A 22,000-nucleotide genomic window follows, 5' to 3' on the forward strand; every position below is an offset into this window, starting at 1 on the left:
GCCCTTAAGCTCCTGTGACATGGATATCTCCTGGCTCTGCAGCGCTCTGTCAGAGGATCATACTTTAATCTGATTGTAAAGACACTAGGTATGACACAGGCGCCTCAGGAATGTAACCTGTCATTAATATCAATTACAGATGGATTCAATGGCCAGTGATCAGGAGAGCTCAGGCACTCTGGTAGTATACAGTATGAGTACCGTACCAGTCCAATTCTCTTTTCAAAGGGAACGTGGCTGGGCTGAAAGTGAAAATAATGAAACCACCATGAAGCTTGTTAACTGGAGTTGGAGTGTAGGGGTGTTACTTTGACATCAACTTGTAAAATTCTGAAAAACACAGGGAAATTTGATAATTATTTTCTGTAGGTCAAATGTTTTGGAGTTGGAGTCTGCTGTTGACAGATCTTACGCAGTAAAAGGAGAGTGAAAACAAAAAAATAAAAAATGGAGCAAGTAAAGGTGAAACGCCTCGTCAGACCTTTTATTAGTTCAATAATCTTCAAATCAACAACACCAAGCATTTGTCAGGACGTAATCAGCACGCCCGAACTGCCCTATTTTTACAAAATAATTGGCTAACCACCTTCACCTCCAGCCTCCTCAGACAACACTGTGTGGGTTTAATGACACACATCCATACCAGCTCGTGCCAGCTGGCACCACGCAGGCCCTGGCAGGCTCGCTCTCCGACGAGAGAAGAAGTGGACCACTTTAACCTCACAGCTCTCAATTGCCTCCCATAAGCTCCTAACAATTTCAGATGGAACTGGGAAAGGACAGCTTACTCAACGTCCAATAGAAACACCAAGCCAGAGAGCAGCTTATGAATTCCAAGTTAGACAAATAAATCCATACAAGTTTGTGGTCCAGCCAACCAGGAACTCTCATGCCAACCTTTGGTTTGTGATCATCTAAAGTGGGCGGCACATGAATGATACATCAACATACTCCACAGTACATGAAAAAACATATGGAGTCAATAAAGTAACTGGCCTAAGAAAGTGTATGAAACTGAAATGAAACTAACACAATTATAAACCTTTCTCTTCTTCATCCAGGTCCGAGAGTTATGTCAAAACCAAGTCTAGTTTAACTTGACATTACAGGGGTAACAATGCAGCTGGATTAAAAAGCTGAGGGCTGTATGGTACAATTGTAGTTTGGCCACCTCTAATGAGAGCACTGAGGTAACATTCAGTGGAGATGAGGGAGATTACTCATGAGACGTGTGTACACTTCCTAAGTGGTTTAGATGACATCACTGCTGCCACTCGGCCAGGCAGGCCAGGTATTTGAAGGGATGTGGGTGGATGAATGCCAAGCAGGAAACACTGAGAGAATTAGTTTGTTACCAAAGTGGCTTGAATATGACTCTTGAACTGATAAAATTATATCAAACACAGACAAAATAATCTGTCCTGAATTAGTGAGACGGTTGAGACATTTGTTGACCAATTTACAGCAAAATTACTGAAAATAGGATTTTCATTTTGATTAAAATTTTAATTTGATCTTTTTACTCTATATTCCTCCTCTCCTCAGTGGGGTAAAGCTCATCCCCTCTGCTCTCCAACAAACCAAACCAGGGCAGGTGAGCTCAATCAGCTGAGGCCCAGAAAAGAGATTATTCCACTAAATCATCTTTGAACAAAATGGGTGTCATTACCATTCAAATTGCTGTAATAGAATCAAATGTGCCAAAGGAATATAGCAAGTACAATGTGAATACATTTCCTCACGGCCAAGGATTTAAGACTGTATCTTTTCCCTCTTATCTTGCCTGGATTTATATGTCTCTTTCTCTCTCCAAAAACACAAATCACATTGTTCTGATTATGTCTGACTGTTAAAGCAGATAAATATTTGGGATGTTTTTACAAGCCAGATTGTTGTAATCAAAAACTTTCAAGTCACTTACTCTTGAATAATACAACTTTATTTCTGGTTCACAGCATCTAATTTGACCACAACAGTTTGAACAGCCTTTTTCTGGGGCCCAGCGAGTATCCACCTGCCAGACAGTGCTAGTCACTCCTGTGTTTTCAGCTGCTCTGGCATCAGTCCCAGCTGCACCTTTTGATGTACAAAGAGTGTATGACCAACTTTTTAAAGGAGTAATTTAAATTTATTTCATCTTTTAACTTCAGTGAAGTAATGGAGATCATTTAATTTCAGCATGTTGTGTACACATAATAGCTTTTTAAGTTCAGCAATAGTGAGGAGGACAAAGAGAGAAACAGAGATGCAGGTGATGGCTTTCTTACCCTCCTTCCTCTTGAAATCCCTCCAGCTCATCCCTCTGCTCTGCCAGGGTAGACTCCAAGTCCAGGTAGCTTCCATTATGGGACAGCTGAAGGGCGCAGTCATCAGGCTAAACAAAGAGAGGACACAGTGAAACAATGATTAGTCTTTAACACTCATCAAGCATGTACAAATGGTTGAACAGAAAGAAGCTAGGAAATGTTTCTGGTCATTTTGGAGGCCCTCGTGTTTACAAAACATAACAACTTTGCTCTATTTTGGCTCAATTGCAGACTGCATTGTGTCTTTTAGGGATTATGTTTATGGCCACATCAGACAATAGAAAGTTATTTTATCAACTCCTGTCAGCGATCTACAATGACAAGCTGTGCATGTTTGGAGAGAAGTCATACAGATTTGGAGCAGAGCTTGGCTGTCTGGTGTCTCTTATCTCCCTGCCCTCCTTGTCTGATAAACAGTCATCACATGTGATGATTTTGCCGAGGAGGTATGATTTGTCTGGTCTTGAATGGCTGTCATTGGCTGACTACGGTCAAGGAGCTGAAGAATGATCCTGTCTGTTCACTTGTCTGGTTGACCTCCAAATTGGAGATATTAGCCTATTTATATTCTGGGTCTGTCAGCTCTGCAGGACAACGGCTCCAACAGTGAAGGGGAGGACAGAAAAACAAATACCATTGCAGGAGGGCAAACATATGACTTAAGTGGAGAGAGCGGCACTGCTCTGCTCCATCAACAGTCAGGGTGTGTAAAACAACAACATACTGTACTGCACAGTCCACAAATATACTGAACCCAATAAATTATCGTCTCTCGCTACAGTAGACCATTTTGAGAGCTTTGTAGCGTGGCAAAGATCTCTATATGCAATTATTCTGTATTTATCACTATTTATCTAAAATCAGCAGCCTGCAAACTTTTCACCTCTTATGCAAACATATATAGTGTGTAACTTTTTAAGTTGTGTGTTTCTCAAATTATTATCATTGCCAGTGCTGATGCAGTTCAATTTCCTGTACCATATGACAGTAACTTAATTGAATGTGAAGGAAAAAAGGCTGGAAAAGACATTACGAGTCTGATGGCTTTGATCTGTTCAGCCACTCTGTTTGTATTGCTGTCCAACAGCACACAAGGACTGTGTCATATTTGAAAGCTGAAACAAAACATGTGGTTGGTAAGGACAACTCTCACTGTCTCTTCAACTTTCTCTCTCTCTGACTGATGTGCCTTGTTGGCACTAAATGCATGGCAAACCAGAAGAATATTGGTAATATAATAGTTGTAGAGACACACGAGGCCAATGTGGTAAACAAATGACAAAAACTTTAATTGCTGAAGAAATCCTATTGTGTTCTGAGACAGTGACAAGTCTCATTTAAGGTTGTTGTTGATGTTCTTACAGTGGGAGACAGAGAGATTAAAAGAGACAGAGATAGAGCGAGAGAGAAAGAAAAGGAAGGCAGGTAGACAGAACAGAAGCCAAACAAACAAAGCTGTACTGTACACAGACAGAGGAGGGAGGCAAGTGCTTCTCCAGATTACAGCACAGATTTTGGACTGACAGGAAATCCAGACATAAGGACCAGAGTTAGGCCCACTATTTTTATGCCTATGAACTGACATGCCTTTGGAAATAATGGATGTTACAGTAACCTGAAATGTAGCATGAAGGAGAAGACACACTAAATCATATACGCTGACCTGTGGTTAGGATCTATAACCTGTGAAATATTTAAGTAAGGAAAAATGTCAACATTGACTGATTTTTCCCATCTTTACACCAGCAATCTACCTGAGGTAGATTGTGAGTTAAAATATGCTCCTTCTCTGTTTATTTGTAAGAAATGCTGTTGCTGCTCATGTTACCAGAAAATATACAATTTACAACCCCAAGAACATTTTGTAAATGTGAAAGCTTCCATGACCTGGGTACAAAGCTGTCAGTCTGATTACCTGCTTTTTTCGTTGAGTTCTGTTTATTATTTCAGCATTGTTTTACTCTTTGGAGATTGTACAGCTCTTTAAATTATATTTGAAGTAGTATTGAAGTTCATGGATATGATGAAAGAGCAACTTTACTCTATGTTCTGTATCACAACCTGAAATAGACAAGACATTGGACTGCATTTCCAGCTCTAACCAGTAATTAGCTAACTGTGAAACCAAGAAATGCATTTCACCATACAAGGCTTTGACTCATAGACCAAAAGCAAAAGAGAAGGCAGAAAAGTCTAAGTGAAGTCTGCCCATTCATAAACTCCCATTGGTGCATCCATCTACTGATTCATGTGTCTTTGCATCCATCCTCTAACACGTATTACCTCAGGTTGTCATTATATAATCAAACTGGATTACTGATTACATGTCTTTGCCATGTATAACCAGGCCAGGTTGATGTACATAAATGGCCCTTAATCCAGGAACAGTGTTACCAGATTAGCAGTGGCAGTCTTCCTTAACTGTCCCCCGCCCAGGACTTGAACCCAGGGTGGCTCTGTGATGGCCAAGTCCAGCGAAGTAACCATAAGTGCTCTGCTCACACACTGAGGTCTGGCCTCTCCCTTAAACCACCATACTGTGGTCCACTGACCAGGGAGGCAGTTAAGGCAGAAAGGACTAAAAATAAACACCATGCAATTTCCAATTTAAAACTGCTATCTCACTCCAAATGTCTTTGTCTTCCACAAAGGAAAGACATCTGGAATGAGATAGCACATACATCTTGCCCATTTGAAACTCATAATAACCTAATAAGAACAACAACACTGTCTTGTGCATGGTTTTGTGAAAATGTTAACCCCGTGTTAGCAAATCTACAACTGCACCGGACTCCAAATCAAACAAGAGGAATTACAATAAGCCACTTTAAAAGCCTGATGTTTGTTTGATAAAGGTGAGGATGGTATTTGTGGTGTTTCTCTGAAGGCAAGTAATCTAAAACACATTAAAACACACTTGATGCATGAAAGAGAAACCACAACAGTAATCTTAAATTCCTGTCAAGCATGTAGAGGATGAGTCTATCCACAGATGCTGCATTCTTCTGCAAGGAGCTCTCTGCTGAGAAAAAACTCTCCAAAATGCAGAGACCGGCAAAACCTCAACTCTGCATAACAATGTGTAAAAGAATTCAAAGGAGCTCTGACAGGCATGGATGAGGAACCTGTATTTTACAGCATTTAACATAACTTCTCATTATAGGAGTCTGTAATTTCTTAAGAAAAAATGCAGGAAAACAACCGGCCCAAAAATTGAAATTGGTAAAGTGAGAGTCCATTCTCCAAGACTTAGCCACATTTTCCCTCCCTTGATTTGTGCTTTGCAAACTGCAGCAAGGCCTCAAGGCCACCGAGACACAAACTACAAAGCACTGACAGAGAAGAGAGCACACGAAGGACTACCAAATGATTTGTGCTGACAAAAAAACTGTAGATTTGGAATAATACCAACAGATTCTGAACAGTTTGCATGTTACGTCATCTGAAAAGGACAATGTATTATTCATGACTAAATCAAATGGCTGAGTCAGGTAGTGGGTGCCTTGTTATAAAAGATGCTGCAGTTCTGTACGGATGAATAATGGTCTCTTTATCATAAAGAGGTGTTTACATTTCTATGCACGGTTTCAGAATAATCAACAGTACTATTACAATAACACATTACATGGTGGGATGGCATTTTCAAAAAGGTCAGAGGATGAAAAAGTGATACTGATCTCTGCCTGCTGCCCTGACAAAGCTGTTGTTGCTACACAACACATGTATACTGTGACTCTTTATGGCTATCAAATCAAAGCTCTGCATAATGGCTTTTGCTTCCTAAAACCGACAGTTATTCCTAATTGATGTTTGAGTCGGTACAGTAGTGCAGCCAAGGCACCAACCCATGTACAACTCAATCCAACACACACATCAAGTATAAACAACAACCACACAAAAACACATATCCACAGGAACAGATCCTCCCTCTTGAGACTGCAGACTGAAACTGACAGGAACAGCCCAGGATACCGCATATGCAAGCTGTTCTGATTCCCTCGGCACCATGTGTTAGCAGTGTGCTATTTATACCCAATTGACCTGCACCATAGAGACAGAGCTCAAAGACAACAGGTCTGTTGTCAAAGATCTTAAGAGGGTCATACCAAAGTCCCTTCTTGGAACTTTTGGGGGGGTTGATTCAGAGACCTTGTTGCTCAAACATGGTGACACAGTCTTTTCATCCACCTGATTGTTATTCTTCTTTCTCCTTCATGACAAGCACAAGCGTTGCTCCCTCAAGTTATTGCTAACCACTAATGCCCATGTGACCAAATCTCACTAACCAGGCAGTGCGAAGCCTACCGCTGGTACTCCCTCTCTGTCTAGTTTGTGGTCCAGCTGGCCTACTGCTAAACTGAGACCAGTCGACTGTGCAAAGTACATCAGCTCTTTGTTTGTGTTTTTAATTCTACCCGCTTCCCTCTCCTCTCTCAAACAGTGGAAAGTGTTCCCATCCCATCCTGCTGGTCAGGCTGAGTGGGCTGCAGAATGAGAGCCAGGCTTGTGGTGATCCACAGCATCCTGAGGCTTCCATGACTTATCTTACCAACTCTACTCAAACAAGATGGAGTACCACTGATCTGACAGAATGAAGAAAGACCCAAATTAACTTTCTATTTACGCGACTTCCTGACCAGACTAAGAAGAATGCTCAATAAAAGGCTCAACCTCAGATGCTGTGGCCCCTTTACTGTTTAAATTCAAGGGTCAGTAGATGAGGCCTTTTGGAGATGTGTTTGGTTGCACATGGTCTAATCAGAAGAGTGATGCAAGCATATCTCAACAGCATTCAGAGGTCTCCAAAAAAAAAAAAAAAACTCAAAATGGTTTTACATTTTCATTATTTGTCACTGGCTTTCTTTAGGGAAACTTAAACAGGGCAATTACACCGTACCAAAGAGGAACACTCAGTTATTTTGAGCTGCTTAACTGCTGTGCAGTTGTGGATCTTGAGAAGGCCAACTTTTGCAACCAAAACAATGAGTACTGTTTTACCTTCCCAGAGAGCTAGGAATAAATGAAGATGGGCGTGATGCAGCTTACCAAATACAAGTGTGGAGGCAGAGCAAAATGCATTCTGCCTTTGACCAAGGAAATAACTAAATATGCTGAAAAGATGAAGATGTGAAAACACAAAAATATGTTTAAAAAATTGTCTTGATAGTTTAAAAATACATGAAAAGTCATGAGATCAGGTGGCTTCCAATGCAAATCCCCAGATCTAGGACAACCCAGGTCAGGAATTACCCTCTTCCATCTCTCAGCAACTGCCCAGCTGGTCATTTGCCCCCACCTACTCTAATTGGGGCTGTGACAATAGCAGAAATGGTTTCCTATGTGGACTTCATGCCTTCAAAATTGACATCACTGATGCAAATGTGAAGTAGGCTTAGTATTTTTCTTCAGTTATTTCATAGTTAAGACAAGAATAATCCAACCAAAATTGAGGACAGATTACATTTTGCAGTGAAATCAAACAATCATTAGTAATATCTTCAGTGTACCATTTATAATCATTCGTTTGCTACTTTTCTCTCACACTAAATACCAAAACTTTTCCAGATTTTGAAAGGTCACCTAAAGTCAAGATGATGAATATAAAGCATGTTCAACAGAAAGGGGATTAGTGTTGTGGTTTAGGTAAACATTAACAAATGCCTGCCTCTCCTCAGTCAAATAATGGCTGCCTACTTCAGCCTAATATCACCTCAACACCAAACACCTATAGGCCTAATATACTGACAATGTGCATGCAGCAAACTGTTAGATAGATGTGTTGATGCTGCATCAGCATCCCACAGCCTATCAGCAAACTCCTTCAAGTCACTGAGTCAATCCATGGTTCATTAGGTTTGTTTGCTGGTAACCCCATCAACATGTTCAAGCTAATTATTAATTTAGATTCTTTAAGGGGTAGACTCTTCACCAAAACCATTGAAAACGCACATGAACAAAAGCAGAAATAAAGAAACTAGAGAGGTCTGCATACCTTCTGTGGGGCTTTTAGCAGCCGGTGGACTCCAGCAATCTGATTTATCAGAGGAATATCTTCCCTGAATGTGTAGAGAGGTGGTCTGGTGGGCTCAGGGAAATTGGTGCTGTTAAATGGATCAGTATCATCTAAGAACTGCACCCTGCATATTAACGTAGCCATGATGTATCCATGCAAGGCTGTTTTGGATGATCAAAATAGTGGATGCGACACGGCAGCCTGTGACAGACGCGCAAAAAACCCTCCCGGCCAGAGAACTACCGGCAGGTCTTCTGCAGTAGCAAAATCCTGCACCCTCTGTTATCCTTGGACCTTCTCCATTCGCTTCACGCAGCTCGGAGGACGCAGGACAGTGTACACAAGAGTCCCAAAAGTAAAGATCCAGGGTACCTCCTTCAGAGATACGGTTTGTCAGAGCGGTGTGGGTATGAGCGGGGCGGCAGTATCCAAGGGCATTGCGGGCGCTTGAGGTGCTGAGGCAGACTGCGGACGGGACTGCTACACTTGGCGCCTGGTCTGTGAGAGCGATGGGAAGCGGCTCCCTCCTCAAGCACAAACTCTGCCAGGGGGACACACAGCAGCCAGACCTCAGCCGGCCGCCGCAGCTCGAATTACAGGCGCAATGTCGGCCTCCAGCGGCGAGAGAGAAAAGTACAGGGGGGAAAAAACTGCACTGCACTGCACTTCAGCTTGCAGCATCGTGACGCGTGTTAAACACATCAACAAACACACTTTAGGATTGAAACTGTCGATGGCAGATACACAAACAGAGCCAGTATGGATAGACAAGCTGAAAACAGCTGTTTTTCGGAGGTGTTTTTGAGAACAACACACCCAGCAGGGGAGACCAGGGATGGTTGTAACACTCTCAGCTCCCATAACATGCAGAGTGTTCATGGTAGGGCTCCCAAATTTTGACATAAAAAGTCCCCTCATTTGTTCTCTACTAATAGCAATGCCTTAAACTTCTCAAACTATTTCACATAATTCACTATTTGATGTCAAATGCAAGGAGTGCCACTGTTACAACACAACCAAAAACTAAAAACTGAGACCAAACCAAAAAAACATGCACCTACGTAAGTTTATTGTGCATGTTCCAACACTAAAGCATCTTTCTGTGGTTCAGTATGAACAAAAAGAACTAATCACTGATGGCTAAATGAAGAACAGTGACAGTGGTGTGTATCCTAATATTAGAAAGCTGTCTTAAAGAACATCTTCTGATAATACCAGTGAATGGTGAACATGTATGAATGTAAACCTTCAGCAGGAAGTCAGAAGCAGCTCTTAGTCCATGTAAAATTCCAGGAAAGATGGTGACACTTACAGTAATGGCACTTAATAAAACAACAAAGATAAAAGGTGTTACATCCTACATCCATCCCCACCCCTGTCAGCATGGGGGTTTGAAATAAACATTAATGAAATGACTCATATTTTACCTACAGTAGGAACCTGCTCTTTCATCTTATACAAGTTACCTAATTCAAACTTCAACGGTATCGATACTAGTCAAAATTTAGGCTTGGTCCAAAAATATTAGTTTCTGACCTAAAAAAAATGTTTTTCAGCTGTAAAACCTACTGTACACACTTATTGACACAGCCATGCAAATTCACATGCAATGTCAGGGAGTGAGTGGATACACATGATATTGATCACATAACTCGAATGTTATCCCTTATTGGTGAAAGTGATGCTGTTACAACCATCCCCGGTCTCCCCTAATAATAAACAACACATGATTCATACTGTAATACACAATATTGTGCTTTTTGTCATTACACTAGCTATTTTTGTACTAGTTTAAACGTCTGTGAATGTCTGACTGATAATTAATGTAATATATATATAAATGTCATATATAAAACATGACAAATGTAAGCATATTTTTAAGTCATAACTCAATCATAAAGATGGATAACTTAACAATTTGGAAAATAAATGTAACACTCTGAGTGGCTAGAATAGGGATGGGTGCTCAATACTATTTTCCCTAAATGATTCCAGAGTTACTGTCGTTATAAAAACATAATTTATCAATTACAATACTACTGAGGTTTGATATGCCACTTTTTATTACATACTTACAGTGAATAGGATGAACACTCTAGAATCTAGATGACTCATTAAGGTGTTACCCACAATAAATCCTATGAAAGGTAAAGTGACCCTTGAGCGTTGACCCTGCCCCATGATAAGACTCTAGATAATAACTGTCATCTGCGTTGTTGCTCTGCAGAGGATTTAAAGGCTGTACACCTCCAGCTGATGCTCTCTGGTACCACAGCCAGAGGTAGGCTACAGCACATCTCAGCGTGAGCTGCAATTTACATTCCAGGGCTGTACAGTGCACTATTGTATCACTACACTCCTGCAGTGTTTGTCAGATCATGAAGCTGAAACTCCCCAATCCGGGCCTGGAGGACAGGATATTGTCCCACCAACAGTTGGAGAAGGTGGAGGAGGAAGAGGTTGGAGACAGACCAAAATGGGACAACAAGGCCCAGTACATGCTGACCTGTGTGGGGTTTTGCGTTGGACTCGGAAATGTCTGGCGTTTCCCCTATCTGTGTCAGAGTCACGGAGGAGGCAAGTGATGCTTTCATGTCCTTATTCCATAATTGATTAATGTTTCTGAAGAAAAAGAAAAATATTCATACATTAATTTGTCCAATCCAGACCTAGATGAGTATGTCTGTTTTCTATTGCCACCAAATTTTTAATATTTTGGGTAGCCTAGTATAGAAGTATCGCAGTATCTTTCCAATCCAAATCATCTTTACTTTGGATTGTGTTTTCTGTACTATCTTTTCTGTATTCATATCTGTACCCTGTATTGTGTTTTATATTTTATTGCTCTGTAAAACACTTTGATTTGCCTAAGTGTATGAAATGTGTGATAAAAACAAAGAAGCCTTGCTAAACTTTTGCAAACTCCTGCTACAATAAGCATGTTGATGAGATCTATAGAATACAGGAACTGCACAAGTAAAGTTGTTCATTACCAGTATCACAAGACCACAAGACCACAGTAATGACTATATCCTTGTAAAATCCGTTAAGCATCTTAAGTCACGTTCAACAGTGTGGACTCAAAAACATGGCTTGTAACTATTCTGTTCAGATAAGAAACTTAGTGTCTTGTAAAGTGCTGCGAAGGCTTTAGTGTGTGTGTACATTGCACTATAAACCTAGCTTCATTCACCGTCTTTATCTCTGCACATGCTCATTGTGTATCAAGCATAACTGGCGTCAATGTCGAAATGTAATCCCATTTACTGCTTAATATGAAGTTTCTTTGTTTCCTCTTGTGATAAGATGTACTCTGTTCTTCAGAACTTGATCTGGGTATCAAAACAGATCAGGATTTATTGATGATGATGCGCTGTCAAACCATCATTAAAGTTGGTCACATTTTGCCTTTACTCCAGGTGCATTTATGATACCGTTTCTGATCCTACTGGTCCTTGAAGGAATCCCACTTCTGCATCTTGAGTTTGCCATTGGTCAACGTTTAAGAAGAGGAAGCTTTGGAGTGTGGTCTACAATTCATCCTTGTCTGACTGGCATTGGTAAGCAACATTTCTGCATAGTAATTGCTGCAACTTGAAGAAAAGGTAACTTAAAAGAAAAACTTTCACATTCACTTGCAGGTATTGCATCCATGTGTGTGTCTCTGACGATCAGTCTCTACTACAACACCATCATTGCTTGGATTTTGTGGTATTTTTTCAACTCTTTTCAAGAGCCTCTGCCTTGGAGCCAATGCCCCTTGAATGAAAACTTAACAGGTATTGCTATAATCATACTATACCCCTACATAAAGAGGAGTAATGTTAAAAAATAATTATTTTAACTTGAGTGTTGCACATTCTCGTTACATTCAGGATTTACCTCTGAGTGTGAGAGGAGCTCCCCCGTGGACTATTTCTGGTACAGAGAGACCCTGAACACAACTCCTACAATTGAAGAGGATGGTGGGCTGCAGTGGTGGACACTGTTGTGCCATATTTGTGCGTGGTCTCTGCTCTATGTTTGCATCATTCGTGGGATTGAAACCACTGGGAAGGTGCATCACATTTCTTCCTACATTGTTACGAGAAAATAGTTGAATCGGCTGAACAATAATTTTGTAAATATCTTATTTTCCCCAAGGCTGTGTATGTGACATCAACCCTTCCATATGTGGTGCTGACAATATTTCTGATCAGAGGACTGACTTTGAAAGGCTCTTTGAGTGGAATTAAGTTTCTCTTCACGCCAGATGTAAGTTGTTTTTATACAAATCCAAATGTTTATACATTTGTTGTAATGCTGTTTGATAATTACAGTGAGAACATTTTATACAGATGTTTTGGTTCGGAGTATTTTTAAATTTTTTAATAACCACATTTTAGCTGTTGTACTGTATCTGAATATACTGTAACCTTCATTCCTCATCAGTGGAGCCATATAATTGCAAAATGTTTTAACACACTAAGATTTTCAGTTAGCAGAGCTGGCAAAGCCAACAACATGGCTTGATGCGGGCGCACAGGTTTTCTATTCCTTCTCCCTTGCTTTTGGTGGTCTCATTTCTTTCTCCAGCTACAACTCCGTGCAGTAAGTGTGTCATGTTGTTTATTAAGGCTGTGCCACCTCAAGTTATATGCACTGTACTAAAAACTTTTTTTCCCCTTTAGTAACAACTGTGAACAGGATGCAGTGATCATTTCAATCATCAATGGCATCACCTCCGTCTACGCTGCAACTGTCATTTACACCATCATTGGCTTCAGGGCAACTGAGAGATTTGACAACTGTGTGGCTGGGTACATTATGGCTTTCTTTGACAAGCTGTATTTCAACGTCTTCAGCAATACATCAACTGTAAAAAAACCTCTTAAATCTAATGCATTTTGGGTTTCAGAAACATCATGGCACTATTAAATGTGTTTGACCTTGCCGAGGGTGACGTCACTGAAAGCAACTATGATCAGGTTGTTAAGCATTTTAATGAAACACGCCCCGATGTTATTCAAGGGCTGGCTCTGAAAACCTGCAACTTAGATACTTTTCTCAGTGAGGTAAGATTTCAGCAGGTTTGAGTAAGATTATTTACGCGCCAAGGCAGCAGCTTCAATTTGAGTGAAAATTATGCATCTAACATTCTACTGCATTTCTGTGCTGTGTTTCGGCCTAGGGTGTTGAAGGAACTGGTTTAGCCTTCATTGTGTTCACTGAGGCTATCACCAAGATGCCCCTTGCACCGTTGTGGGCCGTCCTTTTCTTCATTATGCTCTTCTGTCTTGGCCTGTCATCCATGTTTGGTAATATTGAGGGAGTTATAGTGCCCTTGCAAGACCTTAAGATTTTCCCTAAGAAATGGCCAAAAGAGGTCATCACCGGTAAGTCAGCATCTGTTGTCTCATTTTCAATTAACAAGGGGTTCTAGTACATTTCCTAATTTCTTCCCTCTCCTTCAGGTCTAACGTGCATATTCTGCTGCCTGGTCGGTCTGATATTTCTGCAAGGCTCAGGGAACTATTGGCTTTCAATCTTTGACACCTATGGAGGATCCATCCCTTTGTTAGTTGTAGCTTTCTGTGAAATGTTCTCAGTGGTATACATATATGGGATTGACAGGTAATATACATTTTGGTGTAAACTCTGTTTATATGTTGTTGGGGTTCTTATTACTAGTGCTTAATCAAGCAGTTTTTGATCCTTGAAAAAGGAAGTCCATAAAAGACTAACAAAAATAGTTGTGACTTATAACATAAGCCAGTGCAGATACACTTATTATTCATTATGTGCAAGTTGATAGTTCTGCCCTGCTGTTGCTTTGACATTTAGAGCATTATCCTTCAGTTTGTTTTACCTTCTGCTTCAGAAAGTAACTAAGTGACTTTTCCTATCCCTTCATTACTGCACCACATTTACAAATGAAGCTTGTTTCTTGTCAGTGCAGTACATGGTATGGCTGAAAGGTTCAAGACTCAAAGATTTTTACATACAGAAGAATCGAGAAGTCGTTTCTCTCCCACCTGAGATAAATATTATAGATATAAATTAAATGCTGTAGAAAATAAAACATAATATATAAAATCACCTATGTACATTAGTGGCTGTAGTGCAAAGTAAAGTGCATATGGAAGCAATGTAAAGGCGGCAGAGGGGGGAGGTAGTGGGCAGAGTTCAGCATCCTGACAGCCTGGTGGAAGAAGCTGTTTGACAGTTTTGTGGAGCAGGCTGGGAGGCTCTGGTACAATAAGATATACCATACATCATATTAAGATCAGTTTCATATATACTGGGAATAAAATATGAGTTTGAATTTAAGCGGAAATGGTCATTTTCGTTTTCACTGAAAAATTGTCATGACTTTTCCTGGGGTCTGTATTAATATCTTAAATCTGGAGAATTGTAGGCCAGGGCATCTTTGTAGCTCCAAAATGGTTAATTTGTACATTTAAAAATGGCTATTTTTGATTAACTGCTCAAGCCTTGATGTCTGTCATTGTCCTCCTAGATTCAATGATGATATAAAGTTCATGATTGGACACAAACCCAACTTCTTCTGGCAGGCGACATGGAGAGTCATCAGTCCACTCATTATGCTTGTCATCTTGATATTTTACTTCGTCACTAAAGTAACTGAAAACATCGTTTACAAAGCCTGGGATCCTGAATCGGTGAATATGAATTAACTAAACTATGGATGATGATAATTTATTGCATACCATTATGTACCATAAAAACTAAAAAAAACAAAAACATTTTTCTCTCTCTTTTCAGGAGAACTTCCCTACGCTAGAGGAGAAGCCATATCCTGCCTGGTCCTATGTGCTAATCTTCATCTTGGCAGGAATACCGAGTCTTGCAATACCTGTTATTGCTGTCTGGAAATGCTTTACTACCAGGAGGAAGGACACGTCACAAGACATCAACTTCTCTGACTAAATTCAAATCAACAATTCTGCAGCACAATTTTCTTCATTCAAATTCAAATAAATATATTTGAATAATATACAATAAAAATAGTAGGCACAGTTTTCTTATAATAAAGCTCCAGTTACTTTCCAGTTACTTAACATTTCCTCTTTGCTTTAAAGTCAGCCTGTTTCCTGTTTGATAAAAGACTGCTTCAGCAGCAGTGGCTCATTGCCTTATTCTACTATAATTTATTTGTCAAGTAGCAACATTGGTTTCTGGAAGAACCTGTTGCACCTGTCTGTCTATCTGCCTCTATAGGGCTGGTGCAAGCATGACTAAAAACAACATAATGTACAGGAGATAATACCAAATATCAATAAAACCTCAATAAGGTACTGCAACTTTAATGAGTTGCACATCATTGTAATTTGTTTCCACTTACTGCAAGCAATTGACGTCCATTTTATTTTTCATATCTACAGCATAGACCTGTTGAGACTTGATTTTCCAATTTGGTTAAGTATGTTATGCTATAGTGTAATGTCATGTAATCAAACAATTAGGAGCTTCTGCCTGGGAGCTGGACTTGGAGCCATGTACTTACACTGTACCTGTCTGTCCAGCTGGAGTCACTGTTGTGACATTAACAGTGGACTGTATCAGATGACTTTATCAGATGCATTATGCTATTTTAATCTCTGTATTTCTGCATCCCCTCTTATTAGTAAATTACTTTGTTTTATTACACAGTATTCCCTTTATGATTCTGTTTTTTTGAACAATAGAATATAATAGCAATGTTTTGTTCAGACCGCTTCTGATAAGGAATTTCATGATGTTTATAAATGCTGTAAATAGTGTTTGATCGCTGTCGGCTAAAATAACTCAGACTGTGTTCAAATATCAGTAATGTAAATTGTATCAAATTAAAAAAGGCATGTGCACTCTCACACTTTCACTCCCTGGGTTCTGTATTTATGCTGCTTTGTATTGCAATCAACTGCCTCTGTTATCAGCATGATATGCCGCTTTATACAAGGGCTTTTTATTAAATAAACAGGCTCCATTGTTCCCACAGCTTCAAGAGCCAGCAAGAAACACAAAGCTGATAAAGCAAACGTCCCTGACTCCTGATATTCACAGGTTGGCAGTGAGTAGGCTCTCTTTGGACCAAGTAGTGGTAAAAGTCAGACAAAAAGAGATTTGGGCTTGCCTCCTAAAATATACCAAAAATGACGAAGGAGGAAATGGTGATAGCTGGAGAAGCTGGAAGTTCTAGAGAGAAGGAGAAGACTGAAAGGCCAGAGTGGGACAATAAAGTTCAATATCTGCTTACCTGCATAGGTTTTGCTGTGGGACTTGGTAATGTGTGGAGATTTCCATATTTGTGTCAGACCTATGGTGGAGGTAAGATAATTTCATTTACAGTGTTACAATACGCTTCATAATGTTAAAACAAATACTTAAATCTGATATAAATCTGGCTTTTCACTTCACACACAAACACAAACTAAATTTTTTGATGTATGTTTCTTACTTAATTTTGATTTTGATCTTTAAGATACATCTCAAATTATGTATATGGATTGTTATCATTTCTACTTACCTCCCATTCTGTAACTGTAACTCGCTGTTACATTAACAGGTACATTAATATAAGAGCTACATATTTCCTTAAGTTTTATCAATGCTCTTGATTTTTGTTTTCTTTTGATGTGAAAAAGATTGATTAATCTCAATTTTTATTTAACCTACACCTTGACACCTTACTGTAAGTGAGTGTGATAAAGCTCTGAGGCTGTTGATGATAAAATGTAATCAGAAACTGAATGACCTCAACAATACAGAGTCATATTTATTGTTTCAACTCATATTTACTTACACACTCTCTTTACTTCAAGGGGCCTTCCTGATTCCTTATGTCATTGCCTTGGTGTTTGAGGGACTTCCTCTGTTGCACATGGAACTGGCCATCGGGCAACGGCTCCGCATGGGAAGTGTTGGAGTGTGGAACTCAATCTCCCCATATCTGGGAGGTTTAGGTGAGAAGGTTTGGCATCAATGAATGTGAACCCATTTTGAATTGACTCAAAAGGTCAGGATGCCAAATGGGGGAATTAACAGTAAAACATAAATTTATGACTGCCTTAAAAATAACTCACATATATACATACTGCACATACATTGGGAAACCTCTATGTTTATACACAGGTGTGGCCTCCATGGCAGTATCCTTCTTTGTTGGTCTGTTCTACAACATGATCCTGGCCTGGATCCTCTGGTACTTCTTCCACTCCTTTCAAAACCCCCTTCCTTGGAGGGACTGCCCAGTAAACATGAATCACACAGGTAACTTTTTCATCATGAATAATATGAATAATATAATAAAAACTAAAGAAAAACACAGAAAAGCCAATTAATTCATCACAATATCATCATCTAATCTCTTTGGCACAGGTTATGTAACTGAATGTGAAAAGAGTTCACCAGTGAACTATTTTTGGTATCGTGAAACACTCAACATAACACCAGACATCGAGACCAGTGGGTCGGTACAATGGTGGCTCGTGTTGTGTCTAGCATCTGCTTGGTGCCTTGTATACATCTGCTTCATCCGTGGAATTGAGACTATTGGAAAGGTAATCTATTCATTTGATTTAAGCTGAAACATAATATTCACAAATCTACTGTTATTTTGTCCTGCCCATTGATTTATCTCCCTTTCAAAATGACCTGCACTCTGACAAGGAACTAGCTGATGTTGCCACAATCTACACATGGAATACAGGTGTATATGTTTGATATTAAATATCAATTCAATGTCAAAACTTTTTCAACAGGCCATTTATGTCACTGCCACTTTTCCGTATTTTGTTCTGAGCATCTTCTTGGTCAGAGCCTTGACTCTGCCTGGGGCAAGTGATGGCTTAATATATCTCTTCACTCCAAATGTAAGTTTGCTTTCTGACTGAAACAGTTGAATATTTCCACATACATTTACAGTAAAATCTGCAAACAAACTAAAAATGAATATGTTCATCACAGTGGGAAACATTGAAGAATCCTAAAGTCTGGCTGGATGCTGCTACTCAGATCTTTTTCTCTTTGTCTTTGGCCTTTGGGGGACTTATTGCCTTTTCCAGTTATAATGCACAAAAGTAAGGAAATTTGAAACAGTTTTCATCTATTGTGTGATACACAGAATTTAGACAAAAGAGATAATATTCTGTCTTTGCAGGAATGATTGCGAGAGAGATGCCCTAATTGTTGGGTGTGTGAACAGCTTTACATCGATATATGCATCAATTCCTATTTTTGCCATTCTTGGATTTAAAGCAAATGAAGACTACAATGATTGCCAAAATTGGTATGTACTACTGAAGAAAATATGGTGTGCTATAATGCAGTGTATTCAGCTCTATAATTATATCTTATTATCAATAGAATACAACTGACAATTGTGTCATTAGTAGACCCCAAAGGAATAGTCCCATGCCGACTATAGTATATACACTACAGTTATCACTCATACATAAGATTATTATGTGAAACACATACTCTAATTATTATCAGAAGAGATGTTTTAACTGTAGAATTAACTGCTTTAATATCTTGTCGATTTTAGGAACATACTAAGACTGACAAATGCATTTAACATTGGGGATCAAAACATAACTCTTCAAAACTATGATAAGTGGTTAAACTATCTCAATGCAACTGATCCCTCAGAGGTCGAAAGCCTCAATCTAAAAAACTGCAATCTTCAGACTTTCCTGGACCAGGTATTTTTTATCTGATACTATCAAAATGATTTTCCAAATAAGGTTTAGTGAGGTTGTGTATGAGATTATGTATCACTGTTTACCTGTAGAGCACATCTGGAACTGGGCTGGCCTTCATTGTGTTCACTGAGGCGGTGATAAAAATGCCAGGCTCTCAGGTATGGGCAGTGCTGTTCTTTGTAATGCTCTTCAGCCTGGGCCTGTCCTCCATGTTTGGAAATCTGGAGGGGGTCCTCACCCCTCTGCTGGACCTGCATGTGGTTCCACCCTGGCTTCCTAAGGAGGTTTTCACAGGTTAAGTCAAACATCTAATTATATTGTGTTTATGTTGTTTATACTGTCACATCGATAATAAAAAAAAAAAAAAAGCCCAGATGCAGTTGCAAAGCAAAATGTGTTTTTTGGAGAGATTAGTTTTGGTAGGAACACCGAAATTTCTTATGTTAATTCAGTCCTATTGAAATTAAATAGTTCACACGTGTGGAAAAAACATGAACATCTGCTACATCAGAATACCTGTTTTCAGCAAAACACTATTCTTTAAAATTTCAAATTACTTTCATATTGGTAGACTGTGAAAAGTTGTCTATAAAGCATGTTCAGTATATTCATTATCAAAAAAATGAAATCATCAGAAATTTCATATACATTTCTTGTATTTTGCTCTTTACTCACAGGGTTAATATGCCTTGTTTCCTTCACTGTGGCTCTCATCTTCACTTTGGGATCTGGAAACTACTGGCTGGAGATTTTCAACAGCTATGTGGGATCCATGCCTCTGCTCATCATAGCGTTCTTCGAGATCATCAGTGTGGTGTACATCTATGGAATTAACAGGTGATATTGTAATTCGTGACATGATTATATATGCAAAATTATAACATATTTGAATGATCTGACATCGAGTTCCCACGTCCACAGGTTTAATGACGACATTGAATGGATGACAGGTCGGAGGCCGAACATCTACTGGCAGGCTACTTGGCGCTTCATCAGCCCTTTCATGTTACTTGTGGTTTTCGTCGCGTACGTTATAATAGAGGCAGAAAAACGACCAACGTATAACGTCTGGAACCCAGATTACGTAAGGCAGAATTGGCCCCTCTACAGCAGCACCATGTTGAATTTACTAAATCTGGCACAAACTGAAAAGAAAGGAACAACACTGACTTTCCACTCCATTACCCCCACAGGTGAACTTCCCCCTTGCTGATGTTCTGCACTATCCTGAATGGGTTTTTGTTATCTGTGTGCTCCTATCTGTCCTTCCCATCGTGTCCATCCCTCTTGTGGCTCTGTACAGATTCATCGGTTTCCTAAAGAAGTACCTCATGAACAGGCACAATCAAAACCCATATGCAAATGAATTCTCTAACGGAGACTTGTGAATTAAAGTTTTTGCTCTTCTATCAGATTGGTAATCAGGACTACTGACTAACTTCTCATTGTATTTCTTTTTTTTTTCTGTCTTTGTATAGTGTAATTTTGTAAGCCGTGAATTTCATTACAGTTTGAACTATATTGTCACTACTTCAGTGTGCTGGCAGTCGCAGCTGTAATTTTAGTATATTTGCTAAATTAAAATACATCAATTTTGTCTTAATTTACACATGTGTATTTACAATGGGGAAGGAAATGCAAACAGAGTCAGCCAGATCAAATCAATGCAGGCACAATATCCCTGAGAAAAATATTAGCTGATTAAAAAAAGGCTGGAATAGAGAATACAATTTGTGTTGATATTTGATTAAAGGAAGACAACAGTTAATTTCCTGTGTTCATGCTGTGAATAGGAGGGCGATGGATAACTTTTCTGAATGGTTTGCGATAAGCTCATTATTAGTTTTCCTAAAAAATGTCACATGTACAGAGTGTACAAGCAATGACACGAGTGGATGTTTGTAGAAAATGTGTCTTTGTATGTTCAGGCGATGCATTATTGTTGCTATTCATACTATGCATCATGGGCCAAGGAACAAGGGGAAAGGATTTCATGTGATATAATATAGTAATGTGCTTTCTAACTACAAGAGTGAAGAGTGATGTAGTGTTGCATGATGTGTCCTTTATGTAACTTTTTTGCACGTCAACAGTGCATGTGGGTGTATGTAGTAGGGCTGTGCTTGTGTGTGTGAGGGTGCATGCATGTGCTCACTTGCCATGCGCATGTGTGTGTGTATTTTGAGTCATACGAGTTACACTGTTATCCTTTTTTGTGGTGTGGGTGGACAGTGATATTGTCCCCCCGGTGTCACGTGCTTTGGAATATGCTGGCTGCCTTTGTTGTCCCCTCTGCCTGTTCTGCTTTTCTGGCACTTTCATACAATGGTGCACTTGAACACTGTGATGTTATTAAGCCTTTCAAACTACTACAGCTTGAATTCCAGCTCTCAGGAAAGACTAGCATCCCAATGTAGGATATATGGCACAAGATACATCATCGAGGAACAACAGCAAGGATTGAGTGAAACATCATAACAAAAGGTGACGATTTGACCCTGCGATGACTTATGAGAGCTGTAACTGTTGTCAGTTAAAGATTGCATTTATAGAGCTATGCAAGGAGTCAGGCTAACGCTACTTTCAGTTCTGCCGTATCTAAATACCTGACATAGGTCTTATTGTTGATTTGTTGTTGCTGTTGCTTAATTTTTTTCCTCCTTCACAATCTGACTTACTGACCCATTGCAGCCATTATTGATGTCTCTTTTATATTTGAACTGGTTAAACTAGATGTGGCACAGTCATGGTGTCACTGTCACAGAGTTTAAGGTGGTTTGTTGAGTTCAAAAGGACACGGTGTTTCAACTTTTGTTGCATCAAGTTGCTAGCTGAGATGAAAAGATGCTGTTGATTTTTTGGTGTTGTTATACAACTGCTAACAAGTAAATAGCCAGCATACTTGTAAGTGGCTTAAACACGAAACACAGTCCCCAATAACAAAGCAACCTTAGTAGGACAAAGGGGACTAAACTGTCTTTCGAAATATCTCAGTG

The 22,000-nt window shown here is 39.5% G+C and overlaps 3 protein-coding genes across 5 annotated transcripts in view; 2 read left to right on the forward strand and 1 right to left on the reverse strand.

Moving 5' to 3' along the window:
• fhod3b (formin homology 2 domain containing 3b) overlaps positions 1-8,821 on the reverse strand; it is an 87,164-nt gene extending 78,343 nt beyond the window's left edge. For all 3 annotated transcript variants that reach the window (XM_085801939.1, XM_085801937.1, XM_085801936.1), the window contains exons 1-2: positions 8,299-8,821; positions 2,268-2,374 (exon numbers count right to left, since the gene is read on the reverse strand). In XM_085801939.1, the coding sequence (XP_085658065.1) occupies positions 2,268-2,374; positions 8,299-8,463 (272 nt within the window). In that variant the 5' untranslated portion in view covers positions 8,464-8,821. The remainder of the gene's footprint in view (positions 1-2,267; positions 2,375-8,298) is intronic.
• A 2,882-nt stretch (positions 8,822-11,703) lies between these two features.
• slc6a19b (solute carrier family 6 member 19b) lies at positions 11,704-15,590 on the forward strand. Its single transcript, XM_085801890.1, has 11 exons — positions 11,704-11,879; positions 11,961-12,098; positions 12,195-12,376; positions 12,463-12,573; positions 12,797-12,909; positions 12,990-13,118; positions 13,217-13,373; positions 13,490-13,694; positions 13,773-13,932; positions 14,819-14,981; positions 15,085-15,590. The coding sequence occupies exons 1-11, from the start codon at positions 11,747-11,749 to the stop codon at positions 15,247-15,249; spliced, it is 1,656 nt and encodes a 551-aa protein (XP_085658016.1). The 5' UTR covers positions 11,704-11,746; the 3' UTR covers positions 15,250-15,590.
• A 764-nt stretch (positions 15,591-16,354) lies between these two features.
• On the forward strand, positions 16,355-20,772 carry LOC146972121 (sodium-dependent neutral amino acid transporter B(0)AT3-like). The gene is made up of 12 exons (XM_085801940.1): positions 16,355-16,629; positions 17,124-17,264; positions 17,434-17,571; positions 17,680-17,861; positions 18,063-18,173; positions 18,268-18,380; positions 18,461-18,589; positions 18,848-19,004; positions 19,094-19,298; positions 19,682-19,841; positions 19,926-20,088; positions 20,198-20,772. The coding sequence occupies exons 1-12, from the start codon at positions 16,455-16,457 to the stop codon at positions 20,390-20,392; spliced, it is 1,869 nt and encodes a 622-aa protein (XP_085658066.1). The 5' UTR covers positions 16,355-16,454; the 3' UTR covers positions 20,393-20,772.
• Positions 20,773-22,000: the final 1,228 nt, after the last annotated feature.

The sequence above is a fragment of the Trachurus japonicus genome, chromosome 16 (genome assembly GCF_045865225.1).
Source record: "Trachurus japonicus isolate A0001 chromosome 16, Traja_1.0".
NCBI classification, from domain to species: Eukaryota; Metazoa; Chordata; class Actinopteri; order Carangiformes; family Carangidae; genus Trachurus; species Trachurus japonicus.